The 16,205-nt window shown below is 41.3% G+C and overlaps 1 protein-coding gene across 1 annotated transcript; it reads left to right on the plus strand.

The window, feature by feature from the left end:
* Nucleotides 1-9,061: 9,061 nt before the first annotated feature.
* tmem129 (transmembrane protein 129, E3 ubiquitin protein ligase) lies at nt 9,062-15,404 on the plus strand. Its single transcript, XM_076149228.1, has 7 exons — nt 9,062-9,371; nt 11,018-11,076; nt 11,651-11,908; nt 13,001-13,161; nt 14,706-14,865; nt 14,966-15,038; nt 15,117-15,404. Exons 1-7 carry the CDS (start codon nt 9,164-9,166, stop codon nt 15,296-15,298), a joined length of 1,101 nt encoding a protein of 366 aa, XP_076005343.1. The 5' UTR covers nt 9,062-9,163; the 3' UTR covers nt 15,299-15,404.
* Nucleotides 15,405-16,205: the final 801 nt, after the last annotated feature.

Consider the following 16,205-nt stretch of genomic DNA (forward strand, 5'->3'; position numbering starts at 1 on the left):
CATTTGATGTGAGATAAGCGGATAAAGGACGGATGGAGAGAGAAAATCAGCCCAACTCTCTTACTACACTCACACGATCACCGACCAAGAGTGAAGAGAGTCCACTAAACCTGAACCAAACCTGGGTTGGCAAATCTCTCTCCTGCAAACAAGAGACTGTGCTTCCTGCCCATTGGTGAGTTAGCAGTTATCGAAGTGTACTGAAAAGAGGTGCATCTGAAGGCGGGATTTAAACATTTCTACGGAGCCTGCCTCTTTAATTAGAATCAGAATCAGAAGAGCTTTATTGCCAAGTAAGTTGTCACTTACAAGGAATTAGTTCTGGTCATTGGTGCGATCAACATAGAAGAGAAACATGATTTTGAGTGCAATACGTGTGTTCCAGAGAAAATCAGCACGGAACGAAACTTCCAAAGTCTTCGTCTTGACCTTTGGGATGACCAGCAGGCCTGCCTGCTGAGATCTTAGGGATCGCGCAGGACTGAAGTGGCACTAAGGTCAGAAAGATACACTGGATCTAGGCCATGTAGTATCTTATGGGTAATAAGTAAGACCCTAAAATCTGCAGTGATAGGAAGCCAATGTAGCGACGCTAGGACTGGTGTGATGTGATCGAATGTACAGGTTTTGGTCAAGAGTGTTGTTGCAGTGTTTTGAACAAACTTTTCAGGGCAGAGGAGCTCAAGCCAGGATAATCCAGTCTGGAGCAGTGGCGCCACCAAGGGGGTCCGAGGCCACTGGCCACTTGACCTTCCATCACTCACACTCCGGAGTTGGAGTCTCGGAGTGACAGTGGCATTGCGCATGACAGTGCGAACAGTTGTGCAGGTGAGGGGGTAGGGGTGCTTCTATCGCGCACTTGCTGGTGAAAATCACGCACAGCGACACCTCAACTTTTAGGTCAGGCCTGCTTCTACAGCAGAGTAAAAGTATATATTCCTGTATATTTTGTAAGTCGTTGTGCTGCATTTTGTCAATGTGCAGACAATGAAGAGAAAGTCCACAGACATCTTTTCTTATATTAAGAAGAAAGGAGAGACTGAGCCGACGGGACCGGCAGCAGAGGGTTAGTGAGGAGGAGGAGGAGGGGGAGGATGATGCACAAACACTGACAGCGTTAAAGAGGTGTTCCACAAAATGTTTTAAATGTGCAAATAAATCTGGAATATTTTGTGGCCGTGTTGGCCCAAAAAAACATAGAAACAGTATTAAACTGTATGAAAAAGTGTTTTTGTAGTTCTGCGTTTCTGTCGACATCCGCCAGTTGGCCATTAAAATAAGCAATTTGTAGGCATACTGTATACAATGTATGTAATATATAGGTTTTCGTTTACAAAAATATGCAGCAACAGTGAATTAAAGCTGTATTGAATATAATTGCAGGCCAGTGTGGTGTTTTCAAACTTAGTAGTTGAATGTTTAATATTTAGTTCAGTACTATTAATGTACAGCATTCCTTTACATTAAGCTTTATGTTTGTCTTTAAGGAAACGGACTAGTCTATTTGAAAATCAATGAACCGACAAACGTTGGACACAAAACACATTAAAACAGGGTTGTTGTGGAACTCATAATGTCAGCTGTATTGCTATTAGTCTATGCACATCAGATAATTAGTAACATTAAAGGTAAATTAAGAAACTAAAGTATATCAGTAGGCGATTTCTTAGTTTGTAACAAGCCTTTATACTTTAACACGATACGTAGAAATCCTAAAATTCTTTCACGGCTTTTGGTTTTGATGGTCCACCCAAAGATTTTCAGTAACCATCTGTGCCAGTGGAATTTCTGCCAACCTTGAAACTGCCATCATGCTCATCTGGTTGACAAGAGTCTTTGAAAGAAGACGTCTCAGAATAATGATGCAACATAACAGTAGAGGGAATATAACAAACTACCAACACGGTTAATCCTATTTTAGCCAAGGTAGCACCCCATTTTCCGAGCTTTAAGTCTGACCAATTCCATGACGTTTCTTCACTGCCAGAATTATCTTTTAATTCCTGTCTTAAATTACTACGTTGGACATGGCTATGGAGAATGGGGGCAGTGTTATTTGGGATGTAAATGCAACATAATTCTCTGAACATTTGGCATACCCCACCTTCTCCAGTTAGGATCAAATCTAGTCACTGGTCATTCCTTGGTCTCAATCCAGGAAGAGGAAAGCCAGATCTAGTCTGTTGAGATACAGAGGAGGCATCTGGAGCTGAAGCAAGCACGGAATCAAAACAACCAAGCCCAAGACGCTGCTGCCCTGGAGAACATGCTTAGGGCACAGCAGGTGAGTGAGGAGAGGCGATTTCAATCCATGCAAGCACAACAACGATTCAAACATTTTATAAAATGGCATAACATTACGAAAAACTGCCTGCCCTCAGTAACTTACAACCATGAGAATAAAGTGGGTTTGTGTGTCAAACAAAAAAACACACATTCAATCAGAAAATCAGAAGATCAGAAAATGGCCCAGAACCTGCACAAGCTATCAAAAGTTTCCTTTGAACAGGTCCGAGTTGTGTTATGTTCTAAAATTTAGAACATAACAACTCGGACCTTTTTAGATTTTACATTTTAGAATCTAAAATGTATTAGCACATCTGAACCATGTGTATTCTCCTGAGAACTATCTACCTACTTTGACCAATCATAGTTAAAGAGGAACTAATGCTGGTGTTGCATTGTTGCCTAACAGACTGTGTTGTCCTTTGTGACAACTTGTGCCCACCAAGAATCATCATGCAGGCAACAGTCGACACCATGGATGACACATCAGACTTTGATGCAATGTATGAGGAATCCTGACATTACATTCTTGAAAAATATCTGCAAAGTGCATTTCTAATTTAAATTTCCCTTCCATCTTGTCCTCATAACCCCCCACGTCACAGACATTCAACATGATGAACATCAACAAAGCATGCCGCAGATCCCAATTAACTGATGCCTCTAATCTGTCCTGAGAATTGCCACAACCAAACTGACTCCAGACTTTGATGCACTGGCGAAAAAGGGTGACCAACAACACTGTTCCCACTGAAACTTAAGGTAAAAAAAATGTATGTAATGTCTTTTATTTTTTTAATTATTATTTTTTTAATTGACATCTCAACAACATGCACATTTTTCATATGTCTTGCCAATAATCAAAACAAATTGTACTGTAGAATCCCCGACACACATGTACACACGCACGCATAGGGGGAGGTTGCACCCCTAGTGGGCCAGGGAGAGACAGGGAGGGGTTCTGTTGTTGTTTTGGGTGTGCTCCCAACCCAGGCTGAGGTGTATAAATAATATGTATATAATATAATATAAACTTGTCATTGTGTTGACATTAACAATGTCTCCTTATTCCTCTCTAATAATAACAACATGTTGAACACATTTGCATGTTGGCAATACAGAAATCATATAAATCATTCATTCATCTTATCTTATCTTATCTTAAACATAAGAGGAAGAAATGGCAAAAGGTGCATTCAGTGAGCATTCGGGGAATGTAGGTAATAGCTTTTACAGGTCATTTATATAATTTCACATTGGCCCGGCCCTTCTGTCAAATTTAAAAATCATTGTGGCCCCTGAGCCAAAAACTTTGCCCACCCCTGGCTTATCATAGAGTGTTTGCTGATAATGTATACGCTTACATATAAATAGTATAGATATCTAACCAGGCTTACCTGATGCTTCTCTGGAACAGAAATTGTTGGCTGAACATGTGGTTATATGGCTCCATCAGAGCAAGTCTTCTTCCGGCAGTGCGTCTTCCAATCCGATGCGTCAACACATTGCATTCCTCTTGTAGCTTTGATAAGCGCTGAAAATGTAAGGATTAATGAGACAATTGCAAAGGCAGCAATTAAGCACATTTGCAGCTGATGCTCCATTTTAGGTTTTTTGGTGATTCTGTCCAGGCAAAGAAGGAAAAAAAATGTAATGTAATGCAAAGTTGCATTAGGGAGCAGAAATGTGTGTGTATGGGAATGTACAAATGCATACATGTCCTGTACAGTTGATTACGGTCATAGTACCCTGAACATGCTTGCGGAAGCCGACCACAGTTTGGTTAAAACTTGAATGGATGACTGCCTGGGAATACCAGGTGCTGTAAGCTTTCTATTTTTAACTTTTTTGATACTTTGTTAGTTAGTTTGATACAGACAGTTCAAAAGTACCTGAGGAGGAAAACAGAGAAATGTGACTTATCTTATCAGAATCCTCCATTAGTGCTTATTTCCACAACACCTACCACACAAATACTACACAAATACCACACTGCGAATAACAGCAGTCCAGCTAGCTGTAGATCAAAACAGTGACAATACTTTTTTTCTTAGAATTCGAAGCGTGATCATAGCTGATGGGGAAAAGTCCTGTCTTGTAATGTTATCTGCTGACAAACTCTGTCTCTGCCCCTGCTGCAAAAAATCTATTTTACATTCCATGAGGTGGAACTTCAAAATTCAAGTTCACGTGTTTGAATTCATATTGCATTTTAATTGCACTTGTCTTGTAAAATTGTGTATTCCATTGACACCTAGACCACAAATAATTCCTTGTACTTGTTACTTTGTGAATTAATATGATTCTGACTGTGATCATTTCAACTTGGTAAAAGGCTGGAAACCACAACGTAGTGCAAACATAATCATATTTTAAAGAAATGGTTTGCCTGTACAGAATCTTGGTGAAAGTCATAATGTTATTTCTATGGTAAATCATGTGAGTGTGTTGAATCATGGTGAGTCTTTCTGGTTAAAACAGTGTGTTTAACTGTGTGTGTGTGTGTGTTTTCAGGGAATGGCCTAATAGTAATATTTATTGATAAAAATAAGGTTCTTCTGATGAGTTGTTGATAGTCTAATCTATTCCATAAAAGAGATTATAAAACAAACCAGAGAACTAACCAGATGTCTCCCAACTACAGTTTGGAGCTAGCAAAACAAAGGGATTGTCTAGGCAAGAAAAGAATTTAACAGGAAATAATGTAACTAAATCTGTGGCCTTTGGCCTTTGTCACAGTTTACAAATAATGTCACCTTGCATATGTTGAGATACTTCTCAACTGTTATGCCTATTAACCATAGTTGTACACGTTGCCTTAGCTGGGCAGGCTCACCCTTCATGATTTGCCATAGAAATAATATTATAACTTACTTTCACCAGGATTCTGTACAGGAGACCCATTTCTTTTAAATAAGATTATTTTGACTGAAGAAGAGGACCGATGACTTCGGCGAAACCCATGGCCAACCCTTGGTCAAAACTGATTTAGTTCTGGTATAGGGAGGGGCCCCGAGATGTTGACCTCTGGCAGGAATATTTTTTTTAAGTTCTGCTGCTTGCATTTGTTTCACTGCCGTGTTCCTTGTCTGTGGTGAGTAGTTATTGATGCCATGAGAGGATCACTTCCTCAACCGTGGACGACAGCGTAGCTATTGAGATGATTACCTCCTGGCCCCTGGTCTGAAATGGGTAGGTAATTGACAGTGTATGGTGGGATTTTGGCTAAATTGGAGTCCCCCATGACAAGCCATTTTTTGCTCACCGAGAGGCCCCACTCAACCATCTTCCTCAGTGTGTTGATATTTCTTTTCCTTTCATCGTCTCGTCTCAGTGTCAGCGTTCAGCCGAAGTTGTGACTGGGTCTGAGTCTGGTCTTCCTCTGTGGGTTCATTGAAAGGCTCATCTCTATCCCCAGTGAGAGGGGGGTCAGCAGCCTCTATTCCAATTTCATCCTGTATTTCTATCGCACAGGGATTTTTGTTTTGAAATTTGAAGAGAGGTGTGCATTTCTGCTTTTGAATTTGGGGGGAGATTTTTGCAGAAGAAAGAGGAGAAGGGGTGGGGGAACCACAGAACTTTCAGGATCCTCCCCAGTTTCATCTTCCTCCCTTGTTGCCATGTGAGACCAATCATGAGCTTTGTCTGCAATGCTGGGGGCTGTTTTTGTGTGGTGACCGTGGGAGAGGCCCTCTAGTGGTGACGTCGCGGTGATGCAGCCCATCAGCCGGTGTCTCCAGACTATATTGCAGGAGCGCCTCCATGTAGTGGGCTGTGTAGGTCTGTAGCCTTTTTCCAAGATTGTGTCTGGCCCACTTTACGCAACATCAACACCGCTTCACACCCCAATTTCAAATTCTCCTCATAATGATCTTTCAAAATAATCATTGGTGTGTGCCCAGTAATTGGCATTCCCTTTAATGAGAGTCTGTGTTTCTGCAGTGGGCAGAGCAGGCTTAATGATATTGGAGAGGTGTGCTTTAATTCTTGTGATTGTTGGGGGCTCCTCTTCTGATGACACGTTGTATTTGTGATGTGCCAATTTATTATACAAATGACCTAGGTTTTGGTCCCGAAGTCCGGGTCATCAGGCAATTTTAGTTTGTTAATATTTTAACTTTGTCTTTTGTACATTTTTATCATTGGAGGATTTTCCCCATTTCCCCAGGATTGCGTGCTTTGTTTATTGGTGTATGGAGGGCTTGTGTGGACACGTCTTGGTGGATGATTTGGAATCAGACCAGGACTAGGTTTTGAGGACCAGATGGTTGTTGTTCTGGCCTTGTTTGCAGGTGACCGGAACCCACTCAGCGCCCTATGCCTGCATTTTACCCAAGTAAGAAAAGGCCAGAACAAGCACTAAAATGGGAAAAATTTAATGGAGGTAAGTGAGTTTCTCCATAGAAAAAAAATAAAATGTTGTGATCAGACTGTTGCAACATTCCGTGTCCTTTACCTCACTTACTTTCCTATCCTTCGGTCCTGGGATGCTGGCTCAAGCAGGAGTGGCTGGTGAATGCGTTGTGGAATTAGGATTAGGGAGGGTGTGGCTAGGTTTAGGTTAGGTTTGGGGGTGTGTTATTGCCACTTAAATTCCCTGAAGATCTCAGGAGGCTGGCCTGCTTGTCATCCCAAAGGTCAAGACAAAGACTTTACTTTTCGGAATTAAAAGCATTTTCATACCGCGCTCCTTTTCTCTGGAACACACTTCCTGCACTCCTTAAAGAGGCAGACCCCCTTAAAATATTTAAATCTTGTTTAAAGACGCATTTCTTCTCAGTATACTTTGATAATTGCTAGCCAAGTCAATTTATTTGTAATATCACATACAGTGACTCAAAGGGCTTTACAGAAAAACTCCATAGAAAACCTCTGGAGAGGCAGTTCCATGAGAGATTCCCTCTCCACCAATAGTTGGGTGTGCGATAGGAACTTTATACAGAGGTACAAAAAAGGCATGCAAGGCAATACACACAAAATGTTATCTATTCATTTAGAAATGCCATGCAAGACAGAGACGAGGGAGAGCGAGACAGGCAGAGAGAGAGGGAGAGAGGGAGAGAACAAGATGAAGAGAAAGGTAAAGCACAGTACAATGTAGTCCTATTGTTGAGAGTCTCTCTCCTTGGGCAGCAGTTCAGGCAGGTAGTTGGTTAAAATTATGATGTTGCATGGGGGGGCAACTTGGCTTTGCTAAACACACCAATGAACAGGAAGCACAGTCTCCTTTTAGCAGGAGAGTGATTAGCCAACCCAGGATTAGTTCAGGGCTTAGAAAGACTCAGATGATTTTCTCTCTCTATCCTCCTTTTACTGCTCAATATTATATCCTGTGCCTCGACTTACCACTTCTCTGGCCTACAGCGCAGCTATTTTCCAGCTCTGTGTCTGCTGAGCTCTCCCAATGGTAGACAGCTTCTCGCCCAGAGGGATGCTGGATCTGTCCACTTATATCCCTCTGCCATCTGTCCAGCATAGCCTTTGAGCCGAAGCGGATCCCCTGCAAACCTATGTCCTTAATTCTGATCTCCTCCTAAGCTAGGAATATGGATGATGTGTTGTTTGTCATCATTGCATGTGCATGTAGCCTGTGTGTTCCCCTTTTCCACTAGAACAGAGAAGCGTAGCAGGCCTCATTGTGGCCCTGTCCAGGCTCTCCCTGGGGCTAACAAGCAGCCAGGCATGTGAAATTGGACATGCTACTGATTGGCCCTAGATGAAAGCCTGAAATTTGGTGCGGCTGGCCTCAAGTACTGGGCTTCACCGCCCCATTCTGATCCCCGGGCCTGAGCAAGGCCAGAAGGCCTCAGTGTGACCTGGTGGAGGCTCTCCCTAGGGCTGGCAAGCAGGGCTGGCAAGCAGGCAGGCGTGTGAACTCTATTATTTGACTTATTTTCATATCCAGTCCCTATTACAATGTTTTGACTTGTTTTCATCGTCAGGCTAGGCATAGGCTACAGTGACGCAACCAGGGGGGGACACAACCCCACTGCCCCCCCTCCCTCTTCTTATTTTAAGAGGAAAGGAGAGACCGAGCCGACCGGGGACCGGCAGCAGAGGGTTAGTGAGGAGGAGGAGGGTGATGCACAAACACCGACAGCATTAAGGATGTGTTCCACGAAATGTTTTAAATGTGAAAAATTGCTCTTGCATTGCCTGTGAGCACTGCATCTTGTGAGCGCAGTTTTTCAGTGTTAAAACTGATCAAGGCACTCTCAAGAAGTTCCATGTCGGACAAGCAATTGAGCAATTTGGGGGTGTTAAGCATAGAGTCAAGAAGGGCTTGGGCCATAAATCGGGAGGATTTTGTGGGTGTGTTCGCCCAAAAACATAGCAACAGGTGAATACAACTGTACTAAAAAGTGTTTTCGTAGTTCTGCGTTTCTCTCTGGATCTGCTGGTTGGCCATTAAAATGAGCGATTTTAGGTATGCTGTATATAATATAGGTTTTCGTTTATAAAAATATGCAGCAACAGTGAAATAAAGCTTTATTGAACATAATTGCAGGCCAGTGTGGTGTTTTTAAACCTGAGTAGGCTTTTTCCCAGTAAATGTTTAGTTCAGTACTATTAATGCAAATTTAGCTTTATATTTGTCTTTTTAAGGAAAAGGACAACTAGCCTATTTGAAAAACAATGAGTGGTGGTAAATTGGGGTAATATACATTTCAGTTGGATGTGAACCGCATCAAACAAAATCAGAAGAAGAAAAACGCTCTACACCGCTTAACGGTAGATGGCGACACAGAGCTTCCGCTTGGATTTGAAACAACAACAAACGCGAAGAAGTACAAGCCAAGGAGGAAGTGCTGCCGTGTAAACAGAACCATGGTGTCAACGTTTACGGACTTGAGATTGTTGTGACCAACCAAAGTGAATGATGGATAGCCCAATACTAACTTTTACTTTGGCTTACGCCGTGTTCGCGGTCTGCTTTGTGTTTACGCCTAACGAGTTCCATTCAGCCGGATTAACGATCCAGAACCTCTTCTCTCAATGGCTCGGAAGTGAAGATGTGTGTTTCATCCAGTACCACATCAGGAGAACCAGCATCACCTTACTGATTCACTCAGCACTGCCTCTGGGTAAGACAGACGCGGTAGAGGACATTTCTTACACCCACAACTCAAACACTGACTAAGATGATCAGTTTCCCTGAATTGAAAGCATGAGACATTTCTAGTTTCGCTATCGATAGATCATTCAAACAGTCAATGCATCAATAGCATCTATGAAATCCAATTGTGCGATAATGGTGTTATGCGTTGTGTAATACTGTAACGAACTGTGAATGGAAAATGGGGTACTTGAAATGAAGCCCTGCTAAACTCTGGAACACACAATTAAAGTTCAATTCAGGGTATATAGTGACATTTATCCACTATCAGTCAGAGTATGTATCTGGTAACAGTATTCAGTGTTAACAAGAATAAAAGGACTAATAAGAGCGCTACCAAGCAGCGCCCTCTACTGGCTAATACACGACTTATTTCTTGTACTTTGTGGGCTGTTTTGACAGAACAAAAACATAGGGACATTTCCATGTTCAAACTCCAGCTTTGGCCAGGCTACCAAAAATGACAACTGTCCCAAAACCTGGTCATCCTAAAGTAGACTTAGAAAGAACAAGACTGAGAATGAAGAAGCTTATATAGCATACATACTTTATAACATAGTTATCTAGTTGTAAAGTCTGTTGGACAAACTAAATTAACTAATTTGAATCCTCTACTCAAAATATGAAACAATTGCACAAAAGCTGTACATGTACATGTGCAAAGTAAGGGAAACCTTAACCTTAACTTGGCTTGAGCTGAAATGATGATACATCAGGGACTTACCTTTATTGTTTATTTAACAAACGGGACATCTCATGCCTTTTGCACAGGTCTTCCTCCAAGGAACAGAGCTGATAAGTCAATGCCTATAGAATGGTTGGGTCAGTTTATGCAGTGACTAGGAGTTGACAGTAAACCCAGCAAACCCCATTCCCTGTGTCAACAACCTATTAAATACACTGGAGGGAGGGAAGCTTGACTTAAGATTTAACAAGAAGCTTGCCAGAAGCTTGTGGATGGCTACCAAAAGCGCCTAATTGAGGTGAAACTGGCCATGGAACATGTAACCAAATATTAGCAATGCTGTATGTATACTGTTGACCTAGCAGATTCTGTCACATTTTCAGTAGACTCATAATAAATTCATAAAAGAATCAGTCTTCATGAATGTTTTTTGTGACAAAGAAGTATGCTCCAATCACAGAAAAATAAGAGTTGTAGAAATGATTGGAAACTCAAGACTTCCTATGACATGCATGTTCTTTAAGTGTATGTACATTTTGACCACAACTGTTTATGTCACTGTTAATTCAGAAAGTATTCCTATGACATTTTACCCTGAGACGTCTTTATTTTTCATGGATCGCCTACATTAAGTTCCAGGTGTCATCTTGCATTAATGGCAGCTTGCTCAGTGTCGCCTCACACCGTGAATTAAACACAAAAATGTTGTGGAGATATATTGTACATGCAGGGTTTAAAGATAGTTACCTACCACAAAAACAGCACAACACAGTACTATTTGGGACAACAGAAGTTTAGTGTTCACACTGCCTGCATATGTGGTAATGAATATGCATCATTTCATGTTACTGTCTGATGTGAAATGAGGCACACAAATGTGTATGTATACTTGTTCTGGTTTGACCATGTGTAAATGTCAATCTCTCTAGGTTACTATATGGGAATGTGTATTGCTGCTCCTGAAAAAAACCTGGGATATATCCATCAGGTCTGTCCATCTCCCCCTCCTCTCTCACTTTCTCTACACTCTGGTGTCTCCATATTTTGTATTGATATGTTTAATGAGAACATATTTATTATGCATTTTACATAAGTACACCTTTGCTGTGTGAGTATTAGCAATGGATAATCAATTAGGCACATTTTCCAGATATTTTATTTCTTCATCACAGATGCAACTGGAAACATATCTGTACTTACGTAACAAAGAGAGCAATAATGCACTCCCTTCTGTCACAAAATGAAGTTTATGAAATATTCCAACTTAATATATCTAGCAATAGTTGGTCTCATTTGGTCAATTTACCAGAATGTTTTAATGTCCAACAAAACAGAGGGGCAAATTAACGTCACTGGAAATGCTGCTTGAGGTTTTGTTAATCAGCTTGAGGTTTGTCAGAAATGACAGTTAGGTGTCCTCCATATTTTTTTTGGAGGTTTTTACAGTTGTGATTGTGTTGGTCCGTTTATCAACTAAACAGATTTAAAATTTTAAAACCGTCTTTGGTGAAGATGGCAGTGAAATACAAGCTGTTTGAACTATTGCAGTTGTTCTCCTCCAGGTGAGCGAGAGTTGGCGAGTATTTCTTCTCCTCTCCATCTGCATCCAGTTGGCCAGCTGGACCCTTGTCATCTACTGGTCCCGCCATCACTGGTACAACCATCCAATCAGTCGATCCCTACAAGCCCACACACTGCCCCCCCACTTTGGCAGAGGCGCTGTTGCATCGAGTATCAACACAGAATTTAGACGAATCGACAAGTTTGCTACAGGAGCTCCTGGAGCAAGGATTATCATTACTGACACGTGGGTGTTAAAGGTATCTGCATTGATCACTCAAACCACACATATAACCATTTGTCCCTATTACAATCAATTAAAGCAGCACTATGGAGTTTTTTAGCGTTGTTTACATATACAACTCAAACCCTGACAACAGTGCTTTCATAATGCTAAAATCACACACTTTAGTGGCGGAAAAAGGACTTATTCTCCATCTGTTTTGTGTTCTGTACCATCCCTACGTTCAAGTGAGTGCTTCTCCTAGGTCCACTCTTGCTTTAGTCCCAAAATGGTCCTTGCCATTGCACGCTCTGCTTATGTGAAGATGCAACACAGCTGCGGCTCTATGTCACTCTGCCTCTTGATTAAATCAGCTGACCATTACTGACTTTTTTATGCCTGTTGAAGCTCCAGCTTCACAGTAGGATGGAGAGAGACAAAAGACAGTGGGTGCAGTACAGGCAAAAAACAACATAAAGCACACATACAATTCAAATGGTAATGCAATAAAACTTATATTAATGCGCAAAGAACCAAACCAAAGAAATTATGAGCAAATTTCAGTAACACACCCTGGCAGCTCTGTTCACCAGCCCCAAGACTAACTCATGCCTGTAGAGAGCATAAGGTGGCCCCCAACCAAACTGAACACAGGTCAGCCGAATCAATGCTCACAGACCACATACGTGTAACAGGGAGAGGAATGCAGAGAAGCCAGGTGGAAAAAAAGAAGCAGAACCAAGAGAACAACCTAAGAACCTACTCACAATACGTTTTCAGAATGCACACACTGGGAGGTGAAGTGAATTGTTGCATAGAGGGCAGTGGGTGGTGGTGTGTGTATCTGTGTTTGTCTTTCTAATCTCTACCCAATTAACCATTTAAACATTTTAGGATTGCAACAAAGAAGGAATTGTTGATGGAATTGAAACTCAGACCTGATTACATGAAACCCATTTTCAAGTGGCAGGATGATGGACTTTGTGTTCAAATCCTTTTGCTCTAGAAATGGAAGTCATTTAACTTTGACTGATGTTTGATTTATCAAGCTGCTATTTTTCCAATGTGCCAAATATTTCTCCATCGCTCTTGTTTTGGCTCTGTCTCTCTCCCTCACATCTCTGTGTAGGTGACCACCTATCATGTGTACTTGGCTTTGCAAAGTGATTGTCATGTGACAGTGACAGAGTCCAGACAGCACCATCTGAGCCCAGACTCAACCACCCCCACACAGATGCTAAGCCTGAGAGTGGACAGCATCAACCCTGCTGTCAGATCTTTTGATATCAGGTAGTTTTAGGAAAATTACACACTTCTTCAAGTAATTCTTATTCTTTGGTGGCAGAATTACTCCCAGATTCACAGCAGCTAAGCCCGTACTTTCAATCTAACGCGTATTCCAGAAATTTGCTGGGTTACTCTTCAGTTATATTTATTGAATTGTCTGCAACTGTTTATGTGATTGATTGTCAGCTAATAGTGATCCTGGGTGGGGAAAACCGAGCATCGTCACACCAGTCAGTCCTACGCATCCTCTGTGGTAACCAATCTGGAAACACACACATAAGCAGGGGGAACACACACAGGACACATATACAAGCATACAACAATATGACTGGGGGTCATTTTTAGGGCATTGCTTTGGGTTGCTTCGGGAACAACCATTTCTTGTTGTGGGCCTGTTCAGCAATCTACAGACATTGTATGTGATATCGTGCCATACAAATTAATAGAATAAACGCCAGGACAGATTCTTAATTCCCCAACCCCATACCTGAAAACACAAACATGTGACTGTGCACAAACATGTGACTGAAACCTATACCTCTACAGCAGTGCTGATAAAATCAACAATCCAAGAAATTCTAAATAATTTAATAGTTTAATTATTATCTATTGTTTATGGAGTAAATGCATTGCTACTTACATGTCTGTCTGTAATTGGTAACATGCTCATATGTGAATATACTTTGTATTTCAGTAGGTCTCTTTCTTTTTTTAAATGTATATTTTTTATTGAAGAAAGCATTTGACGTGACAGTTTTGGGACATTTTGAAGATCATTTTTGATACAGAAAGAGAGGGGCAAAAGAGAGAGATATCAAGAAAAGAAAGTTGTGTATTTAAAATTGTTATTGTTATTTTACTTTATTCGAAACGAGGCAGAGAGCCAGAGAGAGAGAGAGAGAGAAAGGAGAACTGAGAACGGAGACCCTGAAGCAAAATAGGCAATGTAATGTTCAAGTAACTTCAAACAATAGGGTGACAGACAGGGCAACAACAGAAAGCAAGGCCACCAAAGGTTGTGTAAACATCACACAGTAGTGTGGGCGTGGAGTCCTGGATGACATCAGTGTTGTTGGTTCGATGATCTCATAGCTACAGCTAGCTATTTTTTTTTATTTTTAATTTAGCTAGACGCTTTTATCCAAAGTGACTTCCAACACACACAGGATGATGTCAAATAGCAGTGCAGGCAGCTAGAGATCGCATCATAGGCTGCGGTGGAGAAAAGAAAGAAGAAAAAAAGGGAGATGGGGACACATGAGGAGGGAGAGAGGAGAAAAACAAAAAGTGAAGATATCCTACCCAAAGACCCGACCCACCCCAACCCCGTCCTCTCGCACACAAGTGCATCGACTTCTCATGATTAGCGTCACTAATTGCAAACACCGTCAGATGTGTTCAGTTTACTGTTGTTTTGGTTTAAGTAAGTTTTTTGGTTAAAATAACAAAAGAAATGTTGTAAACCCTCTGCTGGAGAAGTCCAAGCAAAGGTTTGTGTAGCATGTTGCATGTTGACTGTTTTTATGTTGCTTTTTCCATGTTTACAGGCTGAACTCTACAGAATATGTGGAGCTCAGGGAGAAACTCCATGCTCCCATTAGAAATGCTGCCAATGTTGTCATTCATCAGACTATCAGTGAACTCTTCCTGGAAACATTCAGAGCTCAAGTGGAACTGAATCAGCCATATGTGCTCCCCAGTGGACAGGTTAACTCCATTTTCTGTGTTATACAGCTGCTGATTGTTTGATCTCTGTAATCAACTGACAACAGCAGAATGTGTTCTTTACATACATTTTCTTCACCAGGAACTGGAGCCCTGTATTGGCTGTATGCAGGTTCCTGCAAGCACCAAGCTAATCAGATTCTGCCAGGAGGAAGGTTAGTTTGTGTGCATGTTTTTTGTTTTTGTGATGACTGTGCATAGTCTCTTAATGATTTGCTGCTCTTGTGTTTCAGGGGGTGATAATGACGAGTGTCAACAGTGTTTCTGTAGACCAATGTGGTGTCTGTCCTGTTTGGGCCGATGGTTTGCAAGCCGCCAAGACCAGCAAAGACCTGAGACGTGGCTGGCCAGCAGAGTCCCCTGCCCAACTTGTAGAGCCAAATTCTGTATACTGGATGTATGTGTTGTCCACTGACAGTGCTGCCACTCACAAATTGGAGTGTGTGTACAGATACACTTAGAATTCACTCAGCAACTGGTCATGAGTGGTCAAGTTTGCATTAAATGTCTCTCTCACACTCTTTTTTTCTGTCATTGGTTAATACAGAGGAGTGGAACTAAGTGTGCATTGTTATTTTTGTTTATAATCATGTAGTGAGAGCAAAAGCACAGAATTTGTCTTAACAAACCCTTCCCTCTTCTGAAGTGCAAAAGTTAATGTTTGTGATATTTTCCCTGTTTATAGGATTCATCTCATTGAGTTACACTACTTGTCTCTCAAAAATACTTTGGGGCCTCCATCAAGACAAACAATTTCTCATCAATAAATAATTACATCTTAAAGAACTCACATAATTGCTATGGGGGAAAAAACGAGATCATCAGATTGTATAATAACAGCATATGTTGGGAGAAGAGAAACAGAATTATAAATTAGTGATTTCTAAGCCTGTAAAAGTAAAGGAAAAAGACAATAGAAATTAATTGCAGAGAGGAGATGTAACGTTTTCATTGGTGGCCTTGCCTCGACCTGAACTGACAGAACCGAACCAAGGGAAGCAGGGCTCTGGGATCCACTGAGCCTGAACGCTGGTGGTGGTGGGGATGAAGAGGTGGAACAATAGGCTGCAATGACAGAGAGGACATGACAGGTGAGCTACAAATAACCATGTGCAGAGTAAAAATGTTACTAGGTGTGTTGATAAAGGTAGTTGAATGGTAATGTTTTCCTTCTTGAAATCATATTCATATTCAGCTTATTTTATATTACTGGAAAACAATGTTAAAAAAGACATCTCTGCAATGTTATCCAAACAAAAGTGTATGAGATGCTAGTTTTCAGAAATGTTGCATAGTATTGGTGGATTTTTCCATGGCAAAGT

Source organism: Genypterus blacodes, unplaced genomic scaffold (genome assembly GCF_046128005.1).
Source record: "Genypterus blacodes isolate CSIRO-AG114 ecotype Tasmania unplaced genomic scaffold, CSIRO-AGI_Gbla_v1 ptg000044l_1, whole genome shotgun sequence".
Classification (NCBI taxonomy): Eukaryota; Metazoa; Chordata; class Actinopteri; order Ophidiiformes; family Ophidiidae; genus Genypterus; species Genypterus blacodes.